The following is a 27,696-nucleotide window of genomic DNA, read 5'->3' as shown; positions in this document are numbered from 1 at the left end:
GCTCACTGCCTTCACTGGCACTGGTTCACAGTCTCACCACTCATGGGCCCACCACCACGGCGATATGTGCCGGCTGGGACAGCCTCTGGATGCACAACAAGATGCATGTGGGAGTAGTCTGGAAAGTGTGTGTGGAAGTTGCTGGTGCTGTGTAGCCTGAGGAAATCGATGCTCGGTGCATGCATTGGCTGGTGTAGGTCACTTCAGAGTGGGAAAGACGCTGAACTGGTTGCAGCAGAGGATCCACTGGCCAGTCTGCCACATGGATGTGGGGCTGTATGTGCATTGCTGTGACCAGGGTATGGCAAAGGAAGGACCACTGCAACAGTCGCATGCCCCATACACCAATGCGGAGGACGCCCCAAGAGAGGACTGGGGGCATCTGCTGCCAAGGAGAGGGCACCCGCTGGCCGGGATAGTGGACAGAATGGGTCTCTGTATGCCCCTGAGACTTTGTTCGGGCTGCATGGTTTCCTGGGACAGCTGACCCTTGAGGCTGGGGCTGTGTGGTGTCCGCCATAGGCCGCGCTGCCACGGGGGGTCTTACGGGGTGTGGCCGAGTAAAAAGGGACAATTGTTGTTGTTGATGCAGTTATTTTTATTGAGTTGTGTCCTAGGAGGGTGGGTTAGCTGTGTGTGTTTGTCCACCCTCCACGTGTCATGTCCTTTGTAAAGACACTCTGTTAAAGTGCCTGTGCAAAAAATAAGAGCATTTGCCCAAAAGAGCAATGTTATCCATGTCTACAGTAATAATAATGATACTCTGTGATTAAGTTTACCATAGGTGGCAGAATAATTAGGTATATTTTGCTGCCCTCAAGAGCTGTTCTAGATGACTGCCTAGTTTGCCTGTACAGATCCACCAGCCTTGGTTACAGACAGCTTGTCACTGAAGATTTTGGTCACACTTGGTGTGAATGTATCCATCCAAGAATGACAGAAAGTGAGGACTAGTTGCAGCTGTCAGCAATGTGCAGGGGTGGGATGCCAAAGGGGGCAATAAATCACTAAGTATGCCAGAAATGTAAGAGTGAAGGCTTTTGGCTGGACCGGAAGACTGTTAGAGTAACATTACACAAACATACCCTCAAGCCAGATGCGAGCAGATTTATCCCCACTTACTCATAGAGCAACCCCAGGAAACTCCTCTCTCTACTTGACTGCATTACAAATAATCTCACTTGAGAAGGCTTGTGTACACTTATGTCTTATGTCGATATGGTACTTTGTCATGCAGTTTTTTTACTTCACGTGTCTCTTAAAGGTTTGTGTTCACCTTCTCCACATAGTTATGGCCTGCTACAGATAGTTGTCAGCGCTGTCTCATTTGATGTCGATTTTACAGCTCAGGAGCAGATCTCCAAAAAACATAAATATTGTAACATGACAGATTAAAATGTAAACTTTTACATTTCATGTATGAGGTGTGAGTGAACTGTGTGTTTCTTTGACTTTGGATTCAGTAATGTGCTACAAAACCAATGGGATGTCAATATTGCAGTGTTTTCCCTGTTCTAACACAGCTCTTAAAAATAAAGCTCCATATGGTTTGATGGATAGAATCTTTACATTATGTGGAGGTTTTTTTTAAAACTTTATGCTTACTCATCTCATATGTAAAATATCTCTTTAGAAAACTATTAACTGAAAGTTTTTTGAAGGAACAAATGTTGGATCCATTTTGGCCTTTTTAAAGGCTTCTTAATTAGCTGATGATTTGAATCTGGTGTGTAATTCACTAAAATATGCAGTTTGTTTAGACCAGGACTCGGACTAGCAAGAGCACAGACTATACAGATAAAGGGTGACAGAGAAAGAGAAAGAGAGAGAGAGAAATAAGAGAGTGAAGCAGGTGGTCCCTTTTAGCCAATCAGGGCCCTATATTCAGGCTTGTCCATGATAAGAGGCTCCACAGGGAGTTCATGTTATCTTAACCTCAGCTGCACGCAAATTGCTATTAATACTGTGTGCCTTTCGGCCTTTCCTAAACAATAGGCTTATCCTTTGCCTGGCAAACCACAAACACATTGTCCTTGACTGGACTATGGCTTGACAGAAACAAAAGATTATGCTTCTGTTTCGCATTAGCAAGTTTCATCCTCTGAATGACTTCTGTACAGTCATTGTATTGGAACATATCAGAAAAATACTGGCACTCACATTAGAACACTGTAGAAAACATACAGTACTTGCTTTCTATTATGCACTGCACGTACACAACACTTTTGGTTCCCTAAAGAACCTTTCAATGGAGTCTGAAGAAGAAGTTTAGCAAAACTCCACATAATGTAAGGGTTCTATACCAATAAGTCTGAGCCATTTAGGAACCTTTGTTTTTTGAGTGCATCATACTGTCTTTCTATCCCTCACTCTTGTCCTTTATCCAGAAAAGTATAGGTCTGTGATCATTAGCTATTGTGTGTCCCACTAGGAGGTGATGATATCACAGGGATCTTCCTGTTGCTGGGATAGAGAGTGCTGGGAGGTGAGCTGTCAGTGAATATCAGTCAGCTCTATGTGTGTGTGACTGGAGCCACACACACGTTTACCACAGACTCCTGGTAATGCTGTGTAATCCGCTCTGTAATCTCTGCCTTGACTAATTACAGTGAGGCTTCTTTAATCCTAATTTAGTTCCACTATGTGGAAAGCTGACCATCTTCACTGTTAAAGGACAAACACATTCTTCCCTCCAAATATTCAGATTGCCCAAAACACTAGACACTTTCCATATGACTCCAAATGTTCACACACTGCACAGCATCCATCAAGAAAGTTGTAGCAGGGCTAAATAAGAAAGCTGAGACAGCTGCCTGTCTGTGTCCATCCTTAGAATGTGCCAGTCACCATTACAGCTCCAGTCAGAACCATCAAAGCTTTCTGCCCCAGGACCTACAGTTTACCAACACAGACACTTAATAAACATATGCTTTGAATATTTTAGTGGTTGCATTGTTGTCAGAGATTTGATATTGTTGCATTACCAAATATCAGCCATCAATTTTCTGAACAGAAACACTAATTTTACTGAAAGTTAAAATGAAAGATCTCTAAGTGTTCAGTAGAAAAACATCTTTATTTATATTTGGTCTTTACTCAGTTTTATACTTTATATTATCCAAAAAAGTTAAATGGAATATACACTCAATACTGTAAAAATATGTAACCTTAACTCACATATAAAAAAGACAGAGAAACACTGTTCTCTATATTGCACAGTATCTAAATCTACAAAATTCTAAAACAGTGAAATTCAAAAATCCTTTTACACAGTCAAACACTAGGCTATACAGGGATACATCAATAATATGCTGGGCTGCATTTTGTCTTGAAGAGCTGCCTCAGTTCTTCTTGAAATGCTGTTAAACACATTCTGAACAATTTCTAATGGGACTCTGGATCATTTTTCAAAAAGAAAACCTGGGCTGAAGCCTTCCTTAAAAGAAAAACATTCATGCAAAAAAAGCATAAGATGACTCACATATTACTTTCTTCCATTACTCCAAGGTCCATGTTTTGCTCTCATTACACCAAGTTACAAGGCTTTGGTTACAAGAGGTTTCCAAATGGCAGAGCTACCATAAAAATCAGCTTTGAGAAGCACTGTTATGGTCAAGTTAGGGTCAACAAGAGTTTCAAATGGGTTTTGTGGTGTATTTCAGTTGTCAGAGTTTGACCTTTATCTTAGCTGTAGTACATGCTCTTTCCAGCTGCTGCATTACTTTTGGGTGTGTCTGCAAAAGGCTCATGAATATAAATCTGGCTGGATGTAATACAGATAAATCTAGGGATAAATACAGCATAAAAGAGAAAAATTTCCTTTTTCTCTTACATTCCTTCTTGCTTTCACTTGATATCCTTTCGATGAACAATTTGGTTGTAATAATTTTAGAAAACAGCTGCCAGATAAAATTAAAAATTAAGGTCGGCGAGTAATAGTTTACCAGATTTATCTCTTTTGGCCCTGTTTGACAGCATGTAAGAAACTGAAACCATGTAGCACCTCAGATTCAGCAAAGCTATTAAAGACTGAAATAATCTCTTCCCATCAAGAGATCCAGCAGTCCAGCAAGACTCGAGATAATCAACTCTCTACAGTTTGTTTCACAAAGGAACAACATAAAATACAGTGCAATGAAATTCATACATAAAACAAAATATTCACCGCTGTTTATATGACATATGAAAAGGACATAATTAAGTCTTAGCTATAAACACTAAAATAATCAAAAATTCTTTGTTTCAAGTAACCTTTAGGATTTCTGTATCTTTGAACTCCAGCTCATGATAGGCTGAGAAATAGAGACAAAGCTCATTAAAAGACAGTCAAAAAGGCACTAGTGAGGAAACAAGCATCTCGTTCAATCATTTAGGACAGAGAACTGTGTTTTGGCTTTGAGTAGAACAGCCATGACAGGAGAAAAATCTTTCTTATAGAAAGTAGAAAGCCATTTTAAAAAGCAATGGCAAAGTCCCTTGTGGAAAGTAGAAGATTGCAGTCATAAATGTTCTTCAAGCACACTGATCCCACAGTATTTTAGTAATCAATCATTCAAATGGCATTTTCCAAAGACGAGACATGTTCCTGAAATAGCAATAAAGATCCATTTCAACTACTGTAATGGTAATATGCTGAATTAACAAACAACTTGCCACTGATAGAATAGTCAATACTGCTGACTCGTGGTGCTATTTTTGTGTGTGTGTGTGTGTGTGTGTGTGCGTGTGTGTGTGTGTGTGTGTGTGTGTGTGTCTAATACCTTGTTGTATGCACCAGGCTACGTAGTGCGAGGCTACTTTATGTAGATGAACTATCCCTCCGTGTATCTAGTGCCCTGGAAACACACACACAAAGACAACAAAGTGAAACTAGCTAGTAAAGCAAAAGAGAAAGTGGGTTCCCCAGTAGTCACACAGGTAACAAATACTATACTCACGCCTGATGTTGTCTTACAAAGTCAGCAAACTGACGATCTTTTGCATACAGCTCAATGATGCGAATCCGGTCCTGAATCTCCTGCAGACAGAAAGAAATATCAGAGATGAAACAGCAAATCTGAAATACACTGCAAGTACAATTCAGACAGGATTAGTTATACATACTCAGGTGCGGTAATGGAATTACTACCAGAGTCTCTGTGATTTTACTCCCATTGGACTAAAATCATCTGACTGACTGCATCTGTAAAGATTACAGCAGCGCTTACTTACTATAAAATGAAGTGTAGAACTATAGAAATAGGCTAGAAGTTGTGCATTACTCCTGTTAGTAAATATTTTGTCATTTCCTAAGGCCTAATGTGTACCATGGCCTAAAGCATACAACGCTGAACACTGACATTCAAAAGGACTTGTCAGAGGAGGGATGTTTCTTTTAGGTACAGTAGCATAGGTAAGCCATAGCCTACAAGCATTTCATGGATGGTGTCAAGCCCAAGTTATATGAACACAGGCCTGCTTTTTAAATGCAGTGAATGTGTAAATTGAGTACAAATCTCCTGCATCTTTAATTTATAAGACTTCTCTTATCTAGTGGAAACCTGTGGCAGACTTCTGCCTATCCCATTAACAAAAAAGCCAAGAACCACCTACTTGACAAGAAAAGGCCCTTTGATGGACATGCAAAATAACCAATCACAGACTGTTGTTTTTGTGTGATGAGTAGGGGCAGCCAATGTCAGTATGCAATGGAAAGTGCACAAGGATATCTCTCTTAAAATCTACTGAATGCTTCCAAGAAAACTGCAAACAATGCTGTGAACTTTACAAACTTTCTTACAATCCTCTAGCTACATTGCTCTGTCATCATGTGAAGAGCAGGCAGCTGCTCATTAGTTTGCTTCCTGTTGGACTGATAAAATCCGCTACACTGAAGTGCATTCACGTGGACGTACAGGTCACAATCAGAATGCAACTGAAAAAATTCCTATAGTTGTGGCCTATTATAGATGCCAGATGCTCCACCCACACCTAGATGGAGCATCTGGCAGGCTGAGAGTAATCCTGTGGTAACATTACGGCACAAATTTTACTGCACTGTCTGGAAAAACATCCAATCTGAATAGCACTACAGACATCATCTTGACACAGTCTCTCACACACACACAGTACAGTACCTCCTTAGTGAGTTCACTGTTCTCATAGATGTGACGTATCTCCTCACTGCTGAAGTCTGTAGAAGCCTCAGCGCTTGCGCTGCTGTGGATTGGGGGCTCAGGATAACGGCGGTAGTAGTGGCTATAGCCTGTCGTCGCATCACTCTCATACATGGGATTATACTTGGTGGCCCTCTCCAGAGAAGGAATACTGTCTCCTCTCCTATGTGAAGACACACAGGTCTACAGGGGTCATGACTGCACTGTGAACTCCACTGCATGTGAAAGGCTGTGGCATAAATAGACTTTGACCTAAAAGTCATCCTAGTTGACAGATAAATGTACTTAGTGTCATTACGCTTGAAGCAATGGCTCTGTCAAATGTACACGTATCTAAATGTAATCAATATAGATGATGTGTCTGTATGCTTCTTTTAGCCATGTTGCTCCAGTGCAAAATTAAAGAATCAGACTACATTAGGTGGCTGTGAAGAATTGTGTAATTTAGAATTTTGGATAAACAATAGCTTTAATGCTGTAATTAGCTACAATGAAATTTTACAGCCCAGTAATAATTAATAACTGACTAAAACTAAAACTGAGAGAACTTGTTCTTCTATAATTCAGCTAAATTGGCCTGCTAGTTATTCTGCTTTAATGACCTGCTAAACCAGACATGTCTCACTTCAGTCTTGGAGCACAGCACTGCAAAGTTCAGTGTTTTTCCTTCTTAAGTATATGTAAACTAACTCTTAAAGGGCTTGGTAATCAGCTGAGTTCAATGAGGTGTGGGTGGATCTAACCCACCTAGACACAAACAGCTCTACGGTCTAAGACCTCTGTAGGAGAAACAAGATTATGGCACATTTGAGCACTTATTATAAAGCTAATATTGAGCTAATTATAAAGCTTCAGCCTTAAAGGTGCTATTTGTATGATTTTTAGTTTAAAACATTCCAAAATCACCTAAAATTCTAAGTTTTGATGTTACGTCAAAGACGTCTACATATCGTGTTAGAGATATCTACTAAGGTTAGTATGCTAACCAGCTAGTCCCAGCCAGTCCTGTCTTGTAATACCACTTTGTACCTCAAGAGGTGATAGTGAGTTACTGTAGCATCAAGTCTGCAATCAGTCTAACATAAGAAGATGAAGAAGTAGCACTGCCCTGAGGGCCTACTCTAACTTCTTGTTAATCATGTTGAAGGCACCACCATGACAGGAAGCCAGTGAAACAACCAGTAAATGCAACGATGGCTGACCCTTGTCACCACTGCCGCCTGCTCCCAGTAAGAAACCACGTTCAGTAGCAACGAAAAGAAGCAATATAATTATAAGCAAACAAGAGTTAACAGTGGCACTGTCGAGAAAAGGATGAGGTTTGACACTGAACTTGTAACAATTCTTCTAGAATGGTAAGGAGAGGGAGCAGAGAAGGGGCATACTGCTCCTTTAAGGTTCTACTAAGTGAGAACCTATAATTTGTATTTATTTAAAATATTAAATTAATATTTGTTAACTGTTATAAAATATAATTGAATAAAATTTAATTTTGACCAGATTCTGTATCTATGATGAGCATAGGTCACGTGCATCATGGCGTTAACTCTAATGTATGCTACTATTAAGTTTGTTTATTACCGTATTGGGTCCTCTGTTTCTTCCTTGTCGTACTGGTCTCTCAGTGCCCGGGCTAAAAAGAAGATGACACCTGAAGCGACTAGCAGGAAGCCGGCCACTGACGCTATTGCAATGCCCACCACCAGTGGCTCGGACACATACTCCTCACAGTGCTCCCCTCTGTACCACCAATTCTCCCCTACCCGACACCTACAACAAATATATATAATAAAATAATCACTAGATATACAGTATTATGCTGCCTTTAGCACATAAGTACATTAAAAACATTTATCCTGGCAATAAACTCTTAGATAATTATTATATACAATTATCTTGTCCCTCAACAAATACAATTTCTATCAACTACCAGTCCACAGGACTGAAAATTTCACACACACAAGATCACACAAACACACCACCAGCAAACAGAAACACATAAATGCTGGTACTCATCTATCAACTACAAATAAACAACATGCGTCATTGCGCATACATACACACCGGCAAATGGCTCCCTGTCTCGGGATGATGTCACACTTGCCATCGTTCATGCAGAAATCGGGCTGGACATCACAGATGCTCTGGCAGGGCAGGCCGTCTACACTGAAGTAACCTGCATTACAAACACACTCTGCCTCACCGGACCAGCGGTTCACTGTGCACTCTGCAAACTCATTACATGCCTGGAACTTACACGGGTCAGCCTGATCACCTAAAAATGCAGTAAATAAAAACACACAAAGGCACATTAGAATCTCCCATCAACACATCTTTTATTTTATGCCTGATTTTAAAAGGTGCAAAAAATCTATGTAAAACTTGCTGCCATTAGCTGCTCCTTTTTTATCTTCCTATGTTTCGCGCAATCCTCTCTCAAAATGCATAAGGGCAGAGAAGCGCATTTTGAATTTTTCCATGCACAAAAGTCACTTCCAGTTTTGTACACAGCACAAAGGCAGAATGAACCTGATCTGCACCTGAAACTAGCACAAAAACCTTAGGACATCGGTCTCAGAGGCAGTAATGTTAAATAATACAAAATAAAAGGTTTTGACTAAATGTCTAAAGCAACAATGTACAACTAACTTATTTTGCTCCATGTGATTCTCCTTCAGTTTTATTGCAGCTCTAATCATATCCATCTGATTTCCATATTCAGATGCTCCAGGACAGTTTGATGAACTGAATTAGAGGTGTTAATTTAAGAGTATGTCAATAGTTAAAAACTGATCAATGTAAGGGACTTTTATCAACAAAGAGTGTGCAAAGTTTTTGGACTGGGTGCCCCCAGGCAAATTCAGCTGATGTAATCCTCACGGAACCAGTATCACTATGATATAATGGCTAAACTGGCATGAGGGCCCCAACTAATTCAAACTAGTTACATTTAATGAGTTCAGAAAAGTTTAGATTTTTTCAAATTGTCCATTTAAATTAATCAACAATGCATTCAGCAGTCAAGTCAACTTTATCATCTCTTCCATATAGTGAGATTTGGTAAGAGCCAGTTTAGGGAGAGCCTGCCTGTTTCCTATTCAAAGCCAAATACAGCAGCCAATATAACAAAAACATGACTGCACAATGCAAAAGGGTGCAAGCTGTTAGCCTACAGTGATGTGAAAAAGTACAATCCGTAAAATGATAGTTTTTTGTTTTTGACATATGTGGGCATATCAGTATTTGATCATCAGCTAAACAGTATGCATAGATAAATGCTACATAATAGAACAAAAAAACAATGGAAATTTAATTTGCTATCATTTATTTAATAATAAATTAACTGAGATGACTTTCTCTGGTGAAAAATAAGTACACCCTTGACTTTAGTAACTGCTATTACCTCTTTTGACAGAAACAACTTTAAATAGGCATCTCCTATAACTGTCTGCTGGTTTCTGGCATCTAATGGGAGAATTTCCTACCTCTCTATGTGACTCTAACTACAATAAAAACAAAGTGACCTACAGCCTAAACCTCCTATCAAGATGGTACCAACTCTGCTGAAATGAATGAAATGACATACATTAGTGTTGTTGATTACAGTGTGTGTGTTCAGCTAACTAAAATTGAGGATTACTGCACAGACAAATCCAAAGTTAATATTCTTTTTTATTTGCTTTTGGATCTAGCCGAGGGTAAAAACTATCAGGGTATCTTTTAGAAAGATGTGTCTCTCTATCTTTTGACCACATCTGGAACCTCAAATTCAAAATACATTCATGTGAAATGATGGCACACTGCTGACTACCTGAAAACTTGATTGTGGTAACGGCAGATATCAACAGTTGCTGAGCAGTGGATGGCTTAGAAAATAGGTAAGGGCTTGGATTTGGTCAATGTCAAAGGTGCCATTGTTATATGTAACTAAGTAGTTCTTCCTGGCTGTTTGACTGGCTTAATCATACTTCAAACACTTATGGCAGCATAATCAAGTTTGTGAGTAGATATGATTCAGTACTATCTGACTAAACAGTATATTTGAATATTATCTGCATTTGGGTGCCAACACTACCTGACTCCACATCTAGTGAGTATTTGTCTATGGCAAGGTTCATGGTCTGGTAAGCTGTGTTGCAGAAGTCCTCCAGGATCAGATAGACAGCTGTGGTGACTCCCCGAGGCACTGGCTTCCCAAACTTCATGCGACTGTTCACCACAATGCTGCCATTCCTGAAGTTCAGTATCTCTAGATTCTCAAAGTTACTGAGGTTCGACTGTAAGTATGGCACCAGCTGAAGAAAACAAATTACATAAAATATTACATAGAGACTTGGAGAGTATGAAAATTTAGCACATACACAAAAAAGAGATTATTGGGTTATTATACAAAGTTAGCAGGAGAAAGAAAATAGGAGAAAGTAAAGAAGAAAAAGTAGATGGAGGAAGAAGAAAAAATGCCATTTTTGTATCAAAATCTTATAACTCCATTGTTTTATTCTGTTATTAATACCAGCTCCTCTTTACATTGTGTAAACATTTCATGATGAATGAACCAATACAAATGGTCCAAAGGTACTTGAAATAAAATCTTAAATTAATTTAGACTAGAAGTCAAGAATGTTTTTTTTCTTTCTCCTGTAAAGTTACCGTATCTGATATACAAATTTTATTACAATAGCACAAAGTACTAGCTGCACTAGTAAATGAAGTAGTAATAATAGTACAAGAGGTTTATTACCAGCTCTAGAAACCTCTGCTCCAGGGCCTTGTACTCTGGAGAACTCTTATTGAACAGATCTTCTGAGAATATCATGTTGGTCACCCGCAGACTGAAGAACACCATCAGAGCACGGCCAGGGGGCATGGCAACACTGGCCTGGTCGTCACCCTGGGCAACAGCAGTGACCCCACTACCTTCATCATTTCCAATAACATGAAGGTCTTGCTCAGATACTGTGATATCAGAGGGCAGGTTGGGCTCAGACTCCACTTGCGTTATCTTGGTAATGAGAGTGAAGGGTGACTCTTTCTCTGGTGAGAGACGTGTGGGATGGGCAGGCCTGATGGGTTCTATGGTGACCAGAAGGATATCGTCTTCTGTGAGATCCTCCTCTGGGATCTCAACAGCCGGAGTATCTGTTTCCACAGCAACCTTATCCTCACCTTTCTCTACCATAATGTCAGCATCTCCCTCTTCTTCAGCCTTTTCTGTTTCTTTGTCTTTTACTGTTGGAGCCACAGCTTTGTTCTCTGTTGCTACAGTAATGTCCACCTCTGTCACTATAGGGACCTCTATTTCTTCCTTGACTCCAATGTCTGTTTCTGTAGGAACCTCTGTAACTCCTCCTGTTTCCTCCTCTGTTTTCAAAGTGGTCACAAGCTCCTCCACTGCCTGATCAGGTGATGGAGTTCTATCTACTATCACAGATGGCTCTACATGTGCATAGGTATCACTAATCTGTATCTCTATAGTTTCTGCAGTCTCTGTAGTCACCAGGGCAGGTGATGTCAGTTCTTCTTTAGATGATGTCGGATCCCCTTCCATAGATTCTGTCAAGGTGGTGATGGTGAAGAGCTCATAATCCTCTACCGGCATTTCAGTCAAAACTGTATCTTCATCTGTCACTCCACCTGGCTCTCTAACTGATTTCCCATCATCCTCCCCTGCCCCAGAACCAGAAGCAGGTTCCAAGCAAGAGACATCAGCAGCTTGGGTGGAGCCTACAGATGGAGTAGCGCTGGTTTCCACAGCACTGTTTAACAGCAATTCTTCCTGCACCTCTATATCTAAACACACAAAAAAAGTATGTCTACAAAAGTATGTAGCAACCATATCAGAAAACATAACTGTGTACATGAGTGTCACCTTCTGAGGAACCTGTGCTGGGCTGCTCAGTGAGAGGTGGTTGTGTAGTGTTCTCCTCTAAAATGACCCCATTATTCGCTCCCACATTTTCCTCCTGTGACGTGGTGATGTCTATCAGCAAGTTGTCTTTTGTAAGCTCTTTCCTTGCTTCCTCTTCAAGCAAATCAGTTTTTTCTGCTGCAAGTATCTCCTCCTAAACAAAAAAGCAAGGTCCTTAATATACTGTATATCACTACCCATCAATACCCCCATGATTTAATTGAATAATTAAATCAAACATTAACCAGAAACATTCAAAAGAAGGCACCATGTCTGCAAATCTTTGACAGGTAGTATATGTCACCATGTAAAAATCTTAACTTACAATCATCTCAGGCTGTAGGTTTGTAGGTTGATCTCTCTCTGGATATGTTTCCACTGTAAACAGTAAATCCAAATTAGACCATTCTAGTACACAATTGTTAACCTATGAAATCCTCTATAGATGATAGACCAGTGTTACTGAGTACAGAGGTGTACCAAGCAAGGTGTCTGTAATGTAGGCACGCAGGTCAGTGAGGGTGTATACAACAGTGGGTTTCTCTGAGTCACTGAAAGTGCCCTCAACCATGTTGGACTGCAGATTGATGAAATCCAGAGTCTCACTGCTGACCTCCTGACCGCTTGTCTGCAGAGTCACTGCATACTGCACCAGTACTGCCTCATCACTATGGAAAAGAATACAAGTATGTTTATGTATCTTTCCTCAATATACTGCACTGACATTGCATCCATACTGCTCATCAGCTCTCTAGTTGTGATCTATCAGGTCATTCATCTTCATATATTAGATTTTACCACACTCACATTCTACACACCTCAGTGGTGGAACACTACGGGATCTAAATCCCAATAAAAAAAATAATTCATGCACAGCATAGGTAATATAAATTCACTCCTTTTATTAATTCTGTCATTAAGTTTCAGGAGATATCCATTGATTTATACATTTATACATCCAAATACCCATACAAGCACTCATCCACGTGATATCACCAGTGCCAAAATGTGAACCAGGCCATAAGAGGTAAATGTCAGGATTGCTATAGTGATAAGGCTCAGAGGATAATCCTGTAGAAGCTGGAATCCACGCAATCTGGCAACCCATAGCTATTATCCCACTTAAGGTGTAATTACACTAATAGCAATACACACACATGCATACACAATCATGAGCCTGTTCATCATATTATACATAAAATTACAGTACTGTGAAAAAGTTTTTAAGCACCTGAGGAAATTACATTTAAATAGCTGTTTAACTGGGCAGTAAGGGTTATTTGCTCAAAACACTAATATTATAATAAATGCAAATAATATTAACACAAAGAGAAGTGATCTTATGTATGTCAATGTGCTCCCTTAAGCATTTCCAAATCTCTCTTTGTGGCAGCCTGGTATTATTTGTAGTTATCATCCAGTACGTGATTGAGTTAATTAATGCTTCATTAAATTAAATCAAGTGTGCTGGTGGTGAAATGTAACATATCTATGCAATGGCTGGGGGAGATGATCGGACGTCCTGAATCAAACTTATCCTTCTAATTAGCTCACAAAAAATCAACTACTTTTTGGAAAACATTACATTCTTGTTCTGTTTTACTGTGTTTATGTTTATTTATATTTATGTTCATGTTCTTTCGTGTTTTTCTCAAGCACGAACAAACTTACTGCCCAGATAAATTATTTTAAAGAATTTACTTAGATGCCTATGACTTTTGCACAGTACTGTACACTGCAGTCAAAAGTCTGGAATCATCTGTCATGTGATTTTATATACAGTAATAGCTTGTAGATACAATACAGATTTAAGAATTATAAAGTTGACACCAATAGGTATTTTTAAATTGTTTAATCAATATTATTGGGAACACCAATAAGTTATTTTAATGTAAACAATATACTGTATTGTCTATTCACAATCTATTTTTGTCCAGGTAAACCTGCCTTATGCCATTTTATTATGAATTCATTCTTGATGCTTTACAGCTTTCTTAGTCATTTTGTCATCTACAGCTCTGTTCATCATTCTGGACACATAAAACATTTAGTAATTGTTTATAGTTGAAACCTGTGAAGTTGTAAAGGGTTAGCATCACATTAGAGTCATTATATGTATGTATCAGCAGCAAAATTGGTTTTGTTATTAAAACAGTGATTCCAAACTTGATTGCTGGTGTGCATACAGTATGCAGAGTTGTGATGTTCAGATGAACAGACATGTTAAAGACAAATAAAAATGTATGACGGTGATCAAGTAACAAAGGCCAGAAAAGCTCCTGACTCACCCTGAAGCACCAGTTTGAGGCCTGCAGAAAAAAAAATAATAAGTAAAATTTAATAACAAACAGAATGAATACAATGTTACACAAGAGACTGGAAAGCAGTCATAAAAGGAGTACATATGTGTGCTAACTGGATACTAAACAAAATATCTGCAGTATGATGTGTGATTTCTTTGTCCAAAAAAAATAAAAAACAAAAAAAAACACAGCACTTACACACCTGAACTCCAGTACAGATACACTCTTGTATTCAGGCAACTTCTGCAGTGCATCCGAAATCTGCACACAGCACATGATGAGAGATGAGCTGCAGTACAAAAGAAGTATGTGTACAGTTTCATTCATTCAGTTGCCTGAGTGAGTGAGTGTGGGTGAGGTGTGTGTGATTGTACACCTTACCTTCTGGCTAAATAGCTGAGTGAGTGTGCGATATTGGTTACTGGTGGGGTCAGAGAGCTCTTCACTCCACGGCTCTCCAGTCAGCAGCCCAGTGAGCTCCACTCTTTGTTCTGCCAGCAGATGGCCCGGCACAGCAGCAGTCTCCAACTCAATCTCATTATTGATCTGCAGCCACAAACACACACATATACATGCACATAACACAAGAATTGAAAGACTTTTTTCAAAGACTTTTTTCAGTGTCACAAACACTAACAACTCACCACTTGAACTACAAAAGTAAGTATGTGGGTCCAGAATTTAATTTCCCACTCTCATAACTACTTATCTTACATATTAGTTTCATAGTAGTAAGTCAATAATTCACATTACTGACTGACTCTTAAAGTCTTAAGATTAACAACTGAAAAATAAGGGGTTAGCACAAACATGTTAATCACTTCTTTAAATTAATATCTTTACTGACATATAAAAATAATTTTTTGTTACATTAACATTAACAGTGTTGAGATTATTTTTCCTTTCTTCTGTAAATTTACGGTTTCAGAGATATAATGTTTTCTTATGATAGAGATGATCTGTTAATTTATGTCTTGATTATTTGTTATACAGTGCTGTGTATAAGTCAGAGACCACCCTTTCGTTTATTTAATATCCAGTCAAAATGGTTTGTAAGTTAAAAGTAGATGAGTGCAAGTGGAGGATTAATGCAAGTTTGGAGATGCATAAAAACATCTGGAGTTTGTTTCTTATTGAAGACATCATTAATTCTGCTAAGTATAAACAAATTGTAATACATCATGCAAACCCTCAGGAAAACATTTAATAGGGAAGAAATTATTACTACAGCAAGACACCAACCCCATGTACACTACAGGGAGATCAACATATACTTATCAAACAGAGAAGCTTCTGATGTTCTCAGAACAGTGAACTGGCCACCCCAGAGCTCAGTCCTTGAATAAGTTGGATCATGAGAAGCAGAAAGCTTCTAAGACTGAAGAAGCATGGAAAATATCCTGTAGATTTATTTGACAAACTGAAAGCAAGTCTCTGGAGAGCAGATATACTGAATACTGAAAAAATATTATTTTTAGTTGTGGATGCTTCTTTGTAATTTTCTTCTAAATGTATATTTTCTGCCTTTTTTCCTGAGGCTCAAAATTTAAAATACCAGTATACTAGTGTGTAGCAAACTCAGTCTTGCCCATTACCAACCTCACTCTCTTCTCCTGTTAATGTGACACCAGATGGAGTTTGTGTAGTAATTTCCACAACAGATTCTGAGACAACTTCAGTCAGAGTTGCAGAAGGCACAGTCCCAGTGATATCTGTATTGACTTCTGTTGGAACCACCTCGACACCTGAGTTAACCCAAAGCAGCATTAAAACATTACCCACGGCTTGCTGGTACACATTCGTTTACTTTTAATGAATGTCTATACTCCCATACACAAACATATAAAACAGACCTGAAGGGGTACTGTCCTGCTCTTTGAGTGTAGCCTTTGACTGAGACCTAAAAAGAAGATACACTGTCAGGAAAGCTATACTTACATATCAATTGCATATCACTTGCCATAGTCACAGTCATACACAATGCCCATTAAGCATTTAGAGACACCTAGCTTTTCAAAATGTTTTAACACAAATGAGCATGTTTTCTTTATCGCTTTGCTGTAACCTAACTTGCTAGGATTATCATGAGGAAAACAATAACACGTGTACATAACTATGACAGTATTACCTTCACCCACATACCTCATCCCCTTGTTACGGTGTCAACACTCATCAGCACCCAAACCTTTCAGATACATAAACCTTTGGTGCAGAACATTTTCAATTTGTGCTTTTAACAACAGTTTAACAAAAGGAAACCCCACTCTTCATATCAAGGAAGACAAATCAATAGTGTTCATTCAAAATTTAAGTTCAAGCTGGGATCCAAGCTAACCTTTCTTTTCTTGGTCATTCCTGTCCCTGTCATGTTAAGCACAATTCATGAGATCTCATCATTTAAAACACAAAATTCTTACTTTACCATAATTCTTTTTAAAAATGTAGGTTTTTTACCTGCATCAAAAACATCTTCTGAGTTTGTGTCTACTGATTATATCACTGTGCACCAGCAGGCAGGGAAATACTAACCAATATTATTATGTTTCACCTCCCCTCCCACCAGCCCACCTATCATTTAGCGAAATTGCTTAGCTACCTAATTGCAAAATGAAAGTGAGAACTTTCAAATTTCAAAATATGGCCAGGTGTCCCCAAATGTTGATCAGCAGTGTATCATGTACCATGCAGCTATACACTAAACCAATTCAACTAACTCTAAATAGTACTGGTGTTACAATGCATTGAGATTTCATGATATTGAATGCAAAATTGTAACAACACTCATTGTGGAGAAGTGATAATGCATCGTGGTGGATTATGCCATCTATTGCAACTGCATTGTTTGCGAATGATCAGTGCCAATTAACAACCTATTTTAGCCTGCATCCTGCCCTCCAGCTTTAGTTAAGTTAGTAAGTTATGCAGCATGATTACCGTAAAAAAAAATATTCATTCAATTTTATTTCAGAATTTTGTGAGAATACTGAAATGTTAGCCCAGTGCCCAGTAAACTGAATTGAATTGAGGACTGTGTGTATCATTACAACCCTAATGAATAACATCAATTGACAAATCATTACATGGACTTAATTTCCTTAATGAGTTGAAGTGAACTAGAGCTGATTCTAGCCAGACAGAAAACTCCAGAAAGAGGCTAGATTAGGTTTATTTAGTAATTCTGTTTCTACATCACACTACGGAGATTAGCAGGTAAGGCAGAGGGTTAGAGCTAGGGGTTGAGAGCCCATACCTGCACACAGGGGGCTTAGAACCCTCACTGAAGAGAAAAAGAGACAAACAAACAGAGCAAGCATAAGGGGTAAAAAAGAGTTTTTTAGCTGCTAATTCTGAGGATATTACAGAGAGATGAATGAGAGGGAGGAGGTACTGCATTATGGGTCGGTTTAAGAATGGAGACATAAAAAAGGTGGCTAAAAAGTGACTTATCTTACATTTTCAATCCAGTTTGAACCAGTCGCTATAATGAGAAGATTAAAAAAGGAAGAAATATTATAAACACAATCACAAAGAGAACCAAGCTCCCCAAATACTGCTTCTATAAAACAGATGTGGACTGAAAATCTGATCAGCTGAGCCACATCCAAAGCCACTATACAGTATTCTGCATACACATACAAGCTCAGACACATTAGTTGAATTCTGTATTAATGCAAGTAATTAAAAGCACTTTTTTCATTTTATTTAATTTCAAGTCAAAATGGCCATTAGGGTATTTGTTTTCAGGAGATATGTCTGAAGAATAGAAGGGGAAAGTCAAATGAAAAATACAACCCCATTTCCAAAACAGGTGGGATGCTGTGCAAAATGTAAATGAAAACAAAATGTAATAATGTGCAAATTATTTAAACCCTATATTTATTTGAAAATAGTACAATGACAACATGTCAAATGCTAAAACTGTTAAATTTTACTGTTTTTGAAAAATATATGCTCATTTTGAATTTGATGGCAGCAACACATTCCAAAAAAGTTGGGACAGGGGCATGTTTACCACTGTACTACATCACCTATTCTTTTAACCACACTCTGTAAGCATTTGGGAACTGAGGAGACCAACTGCTGTAGTTTAAAAATGAAATGTTTTCCCATTCTTACTTGATATAGGATTTCAGCTGCTCAACAGTTCCTTTGTCGTATTTCTCGTTTCATAAAGTCCCATATGTTTTCAGTGGGTGACAGGTCTGGACTGCAGGCAGGTCAGCTTAGCACCCGAATTTTTATACTATAGAGCCATGCTGTTGTAATATGTGGAGAATGTGGTTTGACGTTGTCTTGCTAAAATAAGCAGGGACTTCCTTGATAAAGACATCGTCTGAATGGCACCATATGTTACCAAAACCTGTATATATCGTTCAGCCTTAATGGTGCCTTCACAGATGTGCACGTCACCCATGCCATGTGCACTAATGCACTCCTACACCATCACAGATGCTGGCTTTTCAACTGTGTGCTGATAACAAGCCTGATGGTCTTTAGCCCTGAGGATGCAGTGTCCATGATTTACAAAAAGAATTTCAAATTTTGATTTGTCGAACCACAGAACACTTTTCCACTTATTCAGTCCATCTCAAATGAGCTCAGGCCCAGAGAAGGTGGCAGCATTTCTGGATCCTGTTTATATCTGGTTTCTTCTTTGCATTTTAGAGTTATAACTTGCGTTTATGGATGCAGTGATGAACTGTGTTCACAGACAGTGGTTTTCAGAAGTGTTTCTGAGCCCATGCAGTGAGTTCCACTACATAATTATGTCTGTTTTACTCCTGTGCCACCAAAAAGGCCCAAAGATCTTGGCTAGCCAGTACTGGTTTTTGGCCTTGTCCCTTGCATACAAACAATTCTCCAGATCGTCTAAATCTTTTAATGTTATTATGTACCGTAGATGACAAAAAAAAAGCCAAAGTTATTTGCTATTTTACATAGAGAAATGTTCTTTAATTGTTGCACTATTTGCCTGTGCAGTCTTTCATAGAGTAGTGAACCCCTCCCCATCTTAACTTCTGAAAGACTCAGCCTCTCTGGGATGCTCTTTTTCTACCCAGTGATGTTAGTGATCTGATGTCAATTAACCACCAGGTGTTTTTTTTAGCATTACACAACTTTACTAGTCTTTTGTTGCCCCGTCCCAACTTTTTTGGAATGTGTTGCTGCCATCAGATTCAAAATGGTCATATATTTTTCAAAAAACAATAACATTTCTCAGTTTTAGCACTTGAAATGTTGTCTTTGTACTATTGTCTAATAAATATAGGGTTTAAATTTGCACATCATTGCATTTTATTTTCACTTACACTTTGCCCAACTTTTGGAAATGGGGTTGTAAGTGAAAAACTGGAATTTCCAAAAATGTAAATTTTTTTTTTTTTTACAAGACATAGAGAAACCGTGCAAGACAATGGTAGGCAACCAAAACTGACGTTTTACTGTCTCTGAAACAGGGGTGCAACGATTATTCGACTTAGTCGACCAAAATCGACGACCAAATTAGCTGGCAACTAATTTAGTAGTCGATTAGTTGGTGACGTTATTCCGCGTCTTTCTCGCGCTCACTAGGAAATTTTTGACATTACCACTCACTGGAGAGTATCTAACAACAGCGCGATGGCAGCCTCAAGAACAAAATCCTCAAAAGTGTGGGAACTAAACCCAGAAAAAAAAAATTCTGTAAAAAAAAGTTGTAAAGCCGAGCTTAGCTGGCACAGGAGCACGTCCTCCATGTTCGAGCATCTGAAGAGGAAACTTGTCGGCTGACTGGATGAAGACGATTCGTCTCGGTAATATACGCCGCATCCCAAATCGCATACGAGTACACTAAATAGTGTATAAAAATAGCGCTCACTCATTAGTGTAGTGTGTGGCTTGAGACGCATGATAGTTGTGCTAGCGAGCTAGCTAGTTAGCTGATGTTAACGTTAAATTCCGTCCTACTTCATGTTATGAGCTGTAACATTTTCTATTTCGAAATGCACGTTCTCTGGTATCGTTAATGGAGTTGGAACAGAAAAGCAAGTAACTATTATTTACAGTGTCCCTGTTCACTTTCCAGATAACGTTTACACTTTTAAACACTGCATCGTCTTCTTAACGTCGACGTCCACTCGTTAACGTTAACAGTTTAAGGAAATAGTCCGTAAACACAAAATGTAGCTCGACAGAGGTTTACCGTTGAAATGAAGCGTTTACACAAAATCGTTCAAATTTAACTGTTCATAGGGAGGTTTGCCACAAACGTTCGCCACTTTACCATCCGCTCCATCAGAGCGCGTCTCCTCTGCAGCGGGGAATATCTGCTCTCAGAGGAGAGCGAGACTCTCACAGGAGCATGGAGGGAAGACGCTGACCTCCCTCCATTTCATTGAAGACCTATGATTGTAGAATTTAGTTGCAGTAATGTGTAGACAGACAGCAGAATGCACAGAGCACAGACTGCACTGTTTAAATATAACATTTAAATTTAGATTGATTTTTTATTTACTTGATTAAAGGAGAACTGATTTAGTTTTGTTATTTTATTGCTGCTACTTTGCACATTCTTGGTTATAAACTTTGACAGGAAAAAATACATTGGAGTTTTATTTTTTTATCTTTTGTATTAGCAGGAAAGTTTATTAAAACAGTGAATTCTTGAATGTTATTCTTCTTTATTGTCTTTATTGTTAGTTAGCAAATGCATACAACAACCTCCAGCTAAATTTAAAAGCTAATAGCTACATAAAAGTATTTTGGTAATGTAGTGATTCATAATCCGGATAATCGATTATTCGTTTAATCTATAGATTATTAAACTATCAAATTAGTCGTTTGTTGCTGCCTTACTCTGAAAGCTTTTATCTTTCAGAGACAATAGAAAATCAAGGTGTTTTTGTAAATTCTATAAATTACTTGGAATAAATTCTCTTTTTAACAATAAGTTTTTTTTTTAATTTAGAATGGTTTTTCCTTCTCATATAAATTTACCAATTTGAAGATCCTTTTTTTGTTTTGACATCAGCAATATTTTTTCTACTTATTCTTCTACGACTTAGGGTCCCACCAGCATACAAAAAGCAATGATCCATTATGGATGATGAATCCTACCTGTATCCTACTTCACACACAGTAGTAGGATGTCAGGGTTACACCTCAGACTGTACTAAGACCTCTCTGATATCTGAGCATTCTAAAGGGGGTGTGGCTAAAACAGAAAACTTAAATGGATGGAATGAATTTAAGTTTTTAACAATAGGTATTTTAAATGTTGTGTCATCATTGGCAACAATTTGCTTTTTCTTTTACTATCAAATTCAGTTATTAGTTAAAAGGTACATTAAGAAATAGAACATTGAAAACACTGAACATTGAAAAAAACAGGGGCAGTGCCGATAAGATTACATCAAAATTTTAGTTAGATATTAGTCTAACTTCTCAACCTCTTGCAAAAACGCAGAAAAGATTTGTTAGCAGCCGTACAATGCGTTTTGAATGTAAGCAGGGCTTGAGAAGTAAATTCAAAATCTTTTTCTGTAAAGCTGCTTTGTGACAACACCTGTTGTAAAAAGCGCTATATAAAAAAAATTTGACTTGACTTATGAAAGTACTTGGTGGGACCCCTAGACTGTCGTTATGAGACCCACTTTGGAAAAGCCTATCTCAGTTCCTTCACTGGGATTGTTTTCTCTCCACTACAAGGACACTTCGTGTTCTCTCACTTAGAAGGGCATCTAAGAAGAGCACTTCGTAGTTTTTTTTTGTCTTCAGAAAGGCACCTGTAGGGCACCACATCACATGTTCTCCACTTGAGGAGCATCCATAAAGAAATTCCCCCACATTCTCACACATGTAGGGAGACCCTTTACAGCACTGTGTCACATTTCATGCACTGGAGGGGCATCCTTTGGGACACGTAGGGGCGGTATAGAGGGCACTTCATAATGGCATCCTTTGCCAATGGAAGGGCACCCAGAGGGAATGTCAAGTTTAGACCATTGTAAAGGCACATTATTTTTTTTAGTAATACAGTGATGATTATTATTAATAAATAATAGTCAAAAATATACCCTATTGATAAATTTTATCATGCTATATATGCCACTTGAGCACATGGGTAAGAGTGACTTTACTGTGGTTAAAGGGTTTTGTTAGGTTGTAAGGTGAAGCTTATCTTGTGGCCTGTTACTGTAATACAAATATGTCTGTATGCTCCACATACTGCCATAAAAACATGGTACATTTTTATAGCCATGCAGCCAGTGATACAAGTCCTACTTACTCTGTGAATAAGGGCAAGATGTTCCTCTGACTGGCTGAATGTAGTGCTAATTTCTTGTGCGCTGACTGTGCCGGCCTGGCACTGGCTCATCCAGTGCTGGTATTCTTCTTGCATTGGAAGGCGGTCCCAGAAAATCTTGAATGCCTCCCACACTGTCTCCTGGCACACTAATACAGCAAACCACAGTCAGCACCAAAAAATCATAAAAAAAATGAGGCACAAAAAAAAGCAGACATGTTGCATGCAAAAAGACAAGGCATGGGTTAAGAGTCAACAGAGTCATTTAGGGCAAAACAACCTAAATTAGAGCAGTAGTCAGGCAGAAAAACAGCTCTGGTGACAGAAGGAATCATGTGCATCATAGTTAACAAGGGAATGCAATTGAACCAGGACCTGTATCTAACCAATAGAGCACGCTATAGAAAATGACAGCAAGCCATTTTTTCAGACATTTTCTATATTATTTTGTTCTCAGTTGAGGTGCCACATGCTATGATAAAGTCACAACTAAACATGCCATACTATCATCAAAAAGTGTAATTGTCTTTAAGGCTGTGTGTCTGAAAGACTCTATAGATTCTAGGCCAAGACTATAATAACTAAAAAGAAGCAAAGCAAATCAAAGAAGAAAATAAAAAAACCCCTCTTCTTTCCAAGTACAGAAGCAAGAGCATCCAAACACACTGAAATGGTTTAAGGGATGCAAATTAAGCTAAGCCTGGACTGTCACATATTTGCCATGAATTTAGGCTCAACTACCTGTAATCTGATCTGTGTCCTCAACCCATTAGGCTAGATCCATTAAGTTAAAAGCTCTTTGAGGGCTTCCTCCATGGTCACCAGCTGTCCTTAAGGTTTTGGTAAGGACAAGCACTTGATTTCTGCTAGCTCATAAACACCAGTTCACCTAGTTCATTAGAGCAGGAGTACAGATGTCCACTCCAAAATACTGCGCATATCTACGCGTGTGTGTATGCATGTGCTCAGTTTTAGCATTTCTGATATTAGTCTATCCAATGACAGTCCTGGTTCGACACTGCAGCAGTGCATTGGTGATGTAACCATTTACATGAGCTCACAAAGCTGGGAGTGCTGCCAGAAAGTACAATTCTCCATCAACAACTGCAACAACCACAGTACATACCCTTATATAATCAACATATAAAATAAAATGAAATTAAACTAATAAAAATTTGTGAAGCTAAACTGTATGTGAATCACTCTCGCTCTAGACATTAAAACCTGAATGAATTTCTAATGAAAATACTTCTATTCAAACAACTGATTTTGAGTTTAATTTAGTTCAGTAGTGCTTATTCAGAACCTGAGCTGTTTTGCTGTTGCTTACACCTCAAGTTTGACCATTATATTTCATACCAAAAGGATCCCAAAAGTCTAACAGTCTTCTGTTCTTATGGCGACTGCTAGTACTAAGAGCTTCCACTGTAGATGTATAGGGAACTCAGTATTCGATCATTTTTATTTATTATTTATTTATTATTATTATTTTATTATTAATATTTTTTACTTTACACTTTTTTACTTTACACAAGTTGTTTTTGTAGCTGCTTTCATTTTTAAGTAATTTCTTTGCAGTAACAAAGTTGAGTATTTTAATTTTTTTTAAGTATAATTACAGATTTGCAGAAGAAGACTGTAAAAGCAACAAAACATTTTTTTTCCCCAGAACTGACAATGGCCTTGTAAAAGAACTATTATGTACACATCTACCAGGGCTGCCAATTTTGATGTGGCATGGGGTATAAATCTAAGCTCTTGATTCAGGTAACTCCACTGGATAACAAAAGAAAATGGAACATAAAGGAACATCAAGACCAAAGTACTCTTTATAAATATCAAAGAGCAGGAGATTTTACTCTTCATGTTTCTCTTTTCTCTTTCACTTTTTTTTTTAAATAAAACATCTAACCAAATTCATATGAAAATAAAACTGCCCATAACTATGTTAATGTCTTTGTGTGAGAGTAGTGCTGCCTATTTATTGCGGCAACATACACCACAACATTGCACACCACCAAACAAAGAAATTTTTTAATGTATTGGTTGAACTTTGTTAAACATATGTTAAAAATATATTTTAGCTTTACTTCCTTTAATTGAGCAAGATTTTGACAGTACAAATTCTCTCTACTGCTATTTATTTAAAATTGTACCATGAACTGCCACCTGACCTTCTGATTTTACAAGTACACTTCAGTTCAGTGCCTTCATGGTTCACTTTAATTAGACTCCCCTGCTCACTCACACCATTAGCCATGAGGATATAAGCTATAGCCTCACTGGCCCAAACTCAAAACACTTTATGACCTTTAATTCCACCCTTTGGTTTCCTAACTGGATGTGTAAGGAGAGACACGTGAGTTGTTAAAGCCAAGATTAACCCCCCCTCCACTGACCCGTGACCCACCATCCCACTGACATTTAGCCCCTGCTGGTTACTCTTTGACTGAGCAACTGACTGACTGACAAAGATAAACACAAATAAGATGTTATTTTTGAATTAATAAATGTGGCTTGTGTGTTTCCTGATTCCAGTTTACACAATGCAACATACCAAAAAAGCATTTAATGGTTCTGTAGTAAAGGTAATGGTTATATTAAAGGACTGCCTGACTGCATAAATGGTTCTTCTCTCTGATTCTCTTTAGCTTTGTCGTGCTCTATGAAGGAGGTCTACAACACGATTTACCCATATTAAAACAGCAGTTTGTTGGTTATTATATAGACATAGACCATTAGCCTTTAGTTTTGTTTGCTTCTGTATTTTTAGCTTGTAAAAAAGAACAGAAGCGAAAGCCAACAGTCTAACTCAAGTGGCAGTTAAACCACTGTTGCACTATTCGTTTCTCCAAAACATTTTTTTTACACAACTGAGGTCAGAGAGCTAAAAAAGAAATGTAATGTCCGGTATGATAGAGTACTATTTAGGCCAGGGTGGTAACTTCATTGTCTGACATCAGATGTGTGTGTTGTTATTTGCTTGTTGAACCACTTGTGTGTTAAGGGAGGCAAAGTGACTTGACTCCACTTGTACTTTAGTTCTTATCCTGCCTCAACTACTCAAATGTACAATACTTAACATATCAGAACATCTACATCCACTGCCAAAAAGTTAACAGACACACATTTAAGCTTTCTTCCCTCCCCAGTGACTACAGCAGAATGTAAATGTATAGGGGATCAAAGCCTCAGAAAAGTATAGGTCCATTCTGCAATACAAAACATTAGAAACAAAACATTTACTACTGTACTGTAAATGATCTAGAACATGTATAAGCAGCCAACAGGTGTCTCACCTCTAAGTCGGTAATATTTGAGATGGTTAGCTATGGCTTGCTGAACAGTCTCCTGAGTGCAAAGTCGCACTCCGCTAGAAAGAAGAACATTGCGTTTCCTTCGTGGCAATAGTCCTTGGTCCTCAGGTGCTTCAGTAAATGCTCCAGATTGAGTTTGTTCCCATGAAAAATTAGAGCTGTGTGAGAGTTTATCTGGTTCTCTTAGTTTGGGGACCCAGATAGCTGCATCTGGAAAAGCCCAGGTACAAACAGACAATTTAGAAAAAAATTTTAATGTTTATTTATTTATTAACATACTGTTTTATGAACATATTTTAAAGGGGTATTGATAGGATTGTAGAGTTTACAATACAGTGATTCCTAAGGTTGCTCTGTACATTGAAGGACCCCACCAATATAGCTATAGTGAGATTATTTGAATTAGGACTGCCTCCAATCCACAACCACAAGGTCATAGATTCAAACCGCATCATGACACATAAATGATCAGAGATCTATACATTCTTTGTCCCTCCACTGTGATTGCAATCTTTAAAAAGGCATGTCCGATAGAACAGGAAAATAATCCATAAATATACAATACTAATAGATTGGCTGGTGGTCCTGATGCTTAGTCTGCTAACCTCTGGTTTAGAGAACCAGTCAGAACCATATTTTCCTGATTTTTTGAAAAATCTGCCCTATACAAACCCAGTGGATGACATCCCAGTACATATTAGCTACAAGTAGAGAACAGCTATCTACTTGGAGGTTTTCTTTTTTAGACTGTACTCACAATGTCACTCCTGGCTGTACATTAAAAGATACATACCGGCGTTAATATCCAAATGGCCTATGAAAAAAACACTGGCTAAAAAGCACAGGTTGGAAGTCCAGATAAACTGCAGCATGTCGGCTTCTCTCCCGTCACTTGTGGAGGCGTATAAAGGAGGCAGCAGGAGAGCAGCTTTGGATTGTGTAAATACGACTCAACAAGGAACAATCCCACAGTTCCGCACACCTGTTCATAGCCCAATGTATGTGGCTCACATCAACACTGATAGTCTCAGATAGACTTTTTGCCTCTCCAGATCATCTGTTGAATGCAGCTGTGTTAGCGTGATGCATGAACTCCTTCTTTGGCAGGTAGACAGACGGAACTGCACGATGAGATTTTTTTTATCTCTCTCTAATCTCATTTGTTAATCCTGTAGAGGAGCTCATCAAGAAGTAACTGGACAAACTGGAGTTAGAGTGCGCTTAACAAAGAAAACGTGAGCTGAGGGAGAATAAGGAGAAAGAGCAAGAAACATATGGGACAATAAAGGAACAGATAATGAATGTGACCTCAATACTGCTACACACAACTTAGGATACTGACCAAGGAATAGGTTCCCAAGTGTAGACATGACAAAAGTTCAACAGTAGTTGCAGGTGTGCTGTTTTCTGTTTTCATGTTGTTCCTGGGGTGAGGGTAGTGTGTATGTAAGCTACAGCATGATTTTGAGGTCCATTTTGCAAAAACGTGATCTACATCTCAAAGTGAATAAAATAACTATCAGATATGAGAATTCAAGGGTCAGGTGACTCGTCCACTTACATTCTAGCTTCACAAACAAAAACACATAGGTAATTACTGATAAATTATTATTTAAGGAGACATCAGTAAACAAAAAAGAAGACATTAAAATCACCACTGCACACTTCTGTGGGTACCTATCTGTTTATAAATGAAATTCTAAAACAGTAAGTAGACTGGGTTCCTAGG

General features: G+C 38.4%; 1 protein-coding gene across 1 annotated transcript; it reads right to left on the bottom strand.

Annotated features, from left to right (window-relative positions):
• Window positions 1–1,810: 1,810 nt before the first annotated feature.
• Window positions 1,811–27,690, bottom strand: impg2a (interphotoreceptor matrix proteoglycan 2a). The gene is made up of 22 exons (XM_036570020.1): window positions 27,310–27,690; window positions 26,761–27,207; window positions 25,950–26,177; window positions 22,633–22,799; window positions 17,819–17,844; window positions 17,617–17,643; window positions 16,220–16,266; window positions 15,966–16,111; window positions 14,748–14,912; window positions 14,569–14,627; window positions 14,352–14,372; window positions 12,544–12,731; window positions 12,389–12,441; window positions 12,025–12,217; window positions 10,897–11,945; window positions 10,231–10,450; window positions 8,220–8,430; window positions 7,737–7,925; window positions 6,117–6,318; window positions 4,938–5,017; window positions 4,761–4,835; window positions 1,811–4,585 (listed from the first exon to the last, which is right to left on the bottom strand). Exons 2-21 carry the CDS (start codon window positions 26,837–26,839, stop codon window positions 4,799–4,801), a joined length of 3,387 nt encoding a protein of 1,128 aa, XP_036425913.1. The 5' UTR covers window positions 26,840–27,207; window positions 27,310–27,690; the 3' UTR covers window positions 1,811–4,585; window positions 4,761–4,798.
• Window positions 27,691–27,696: the final 6 nt, after the last annotated feature.

The sequence above is a fragment of the Colossoma macropomum genome, unplaced genomic scaffold (assembly GCF_904425465.1).
Source record: "Colossoma macropomum unplaced genomic scaffold, Colossoma_macropomum, whole genome shotgun sequence".
In the NCBI taxonomy this organism is placed as follows: Eukaryota; Metazoa; Chordata; class Actinopteri; order Characiformes; family Serrasalmidae; genus Colossoma; species Colossoma macropomum.
Note: the sequence above shows the minus strand (reverse complement) of the source record. Positions and strands in the feature narration are given on the sequence as shown.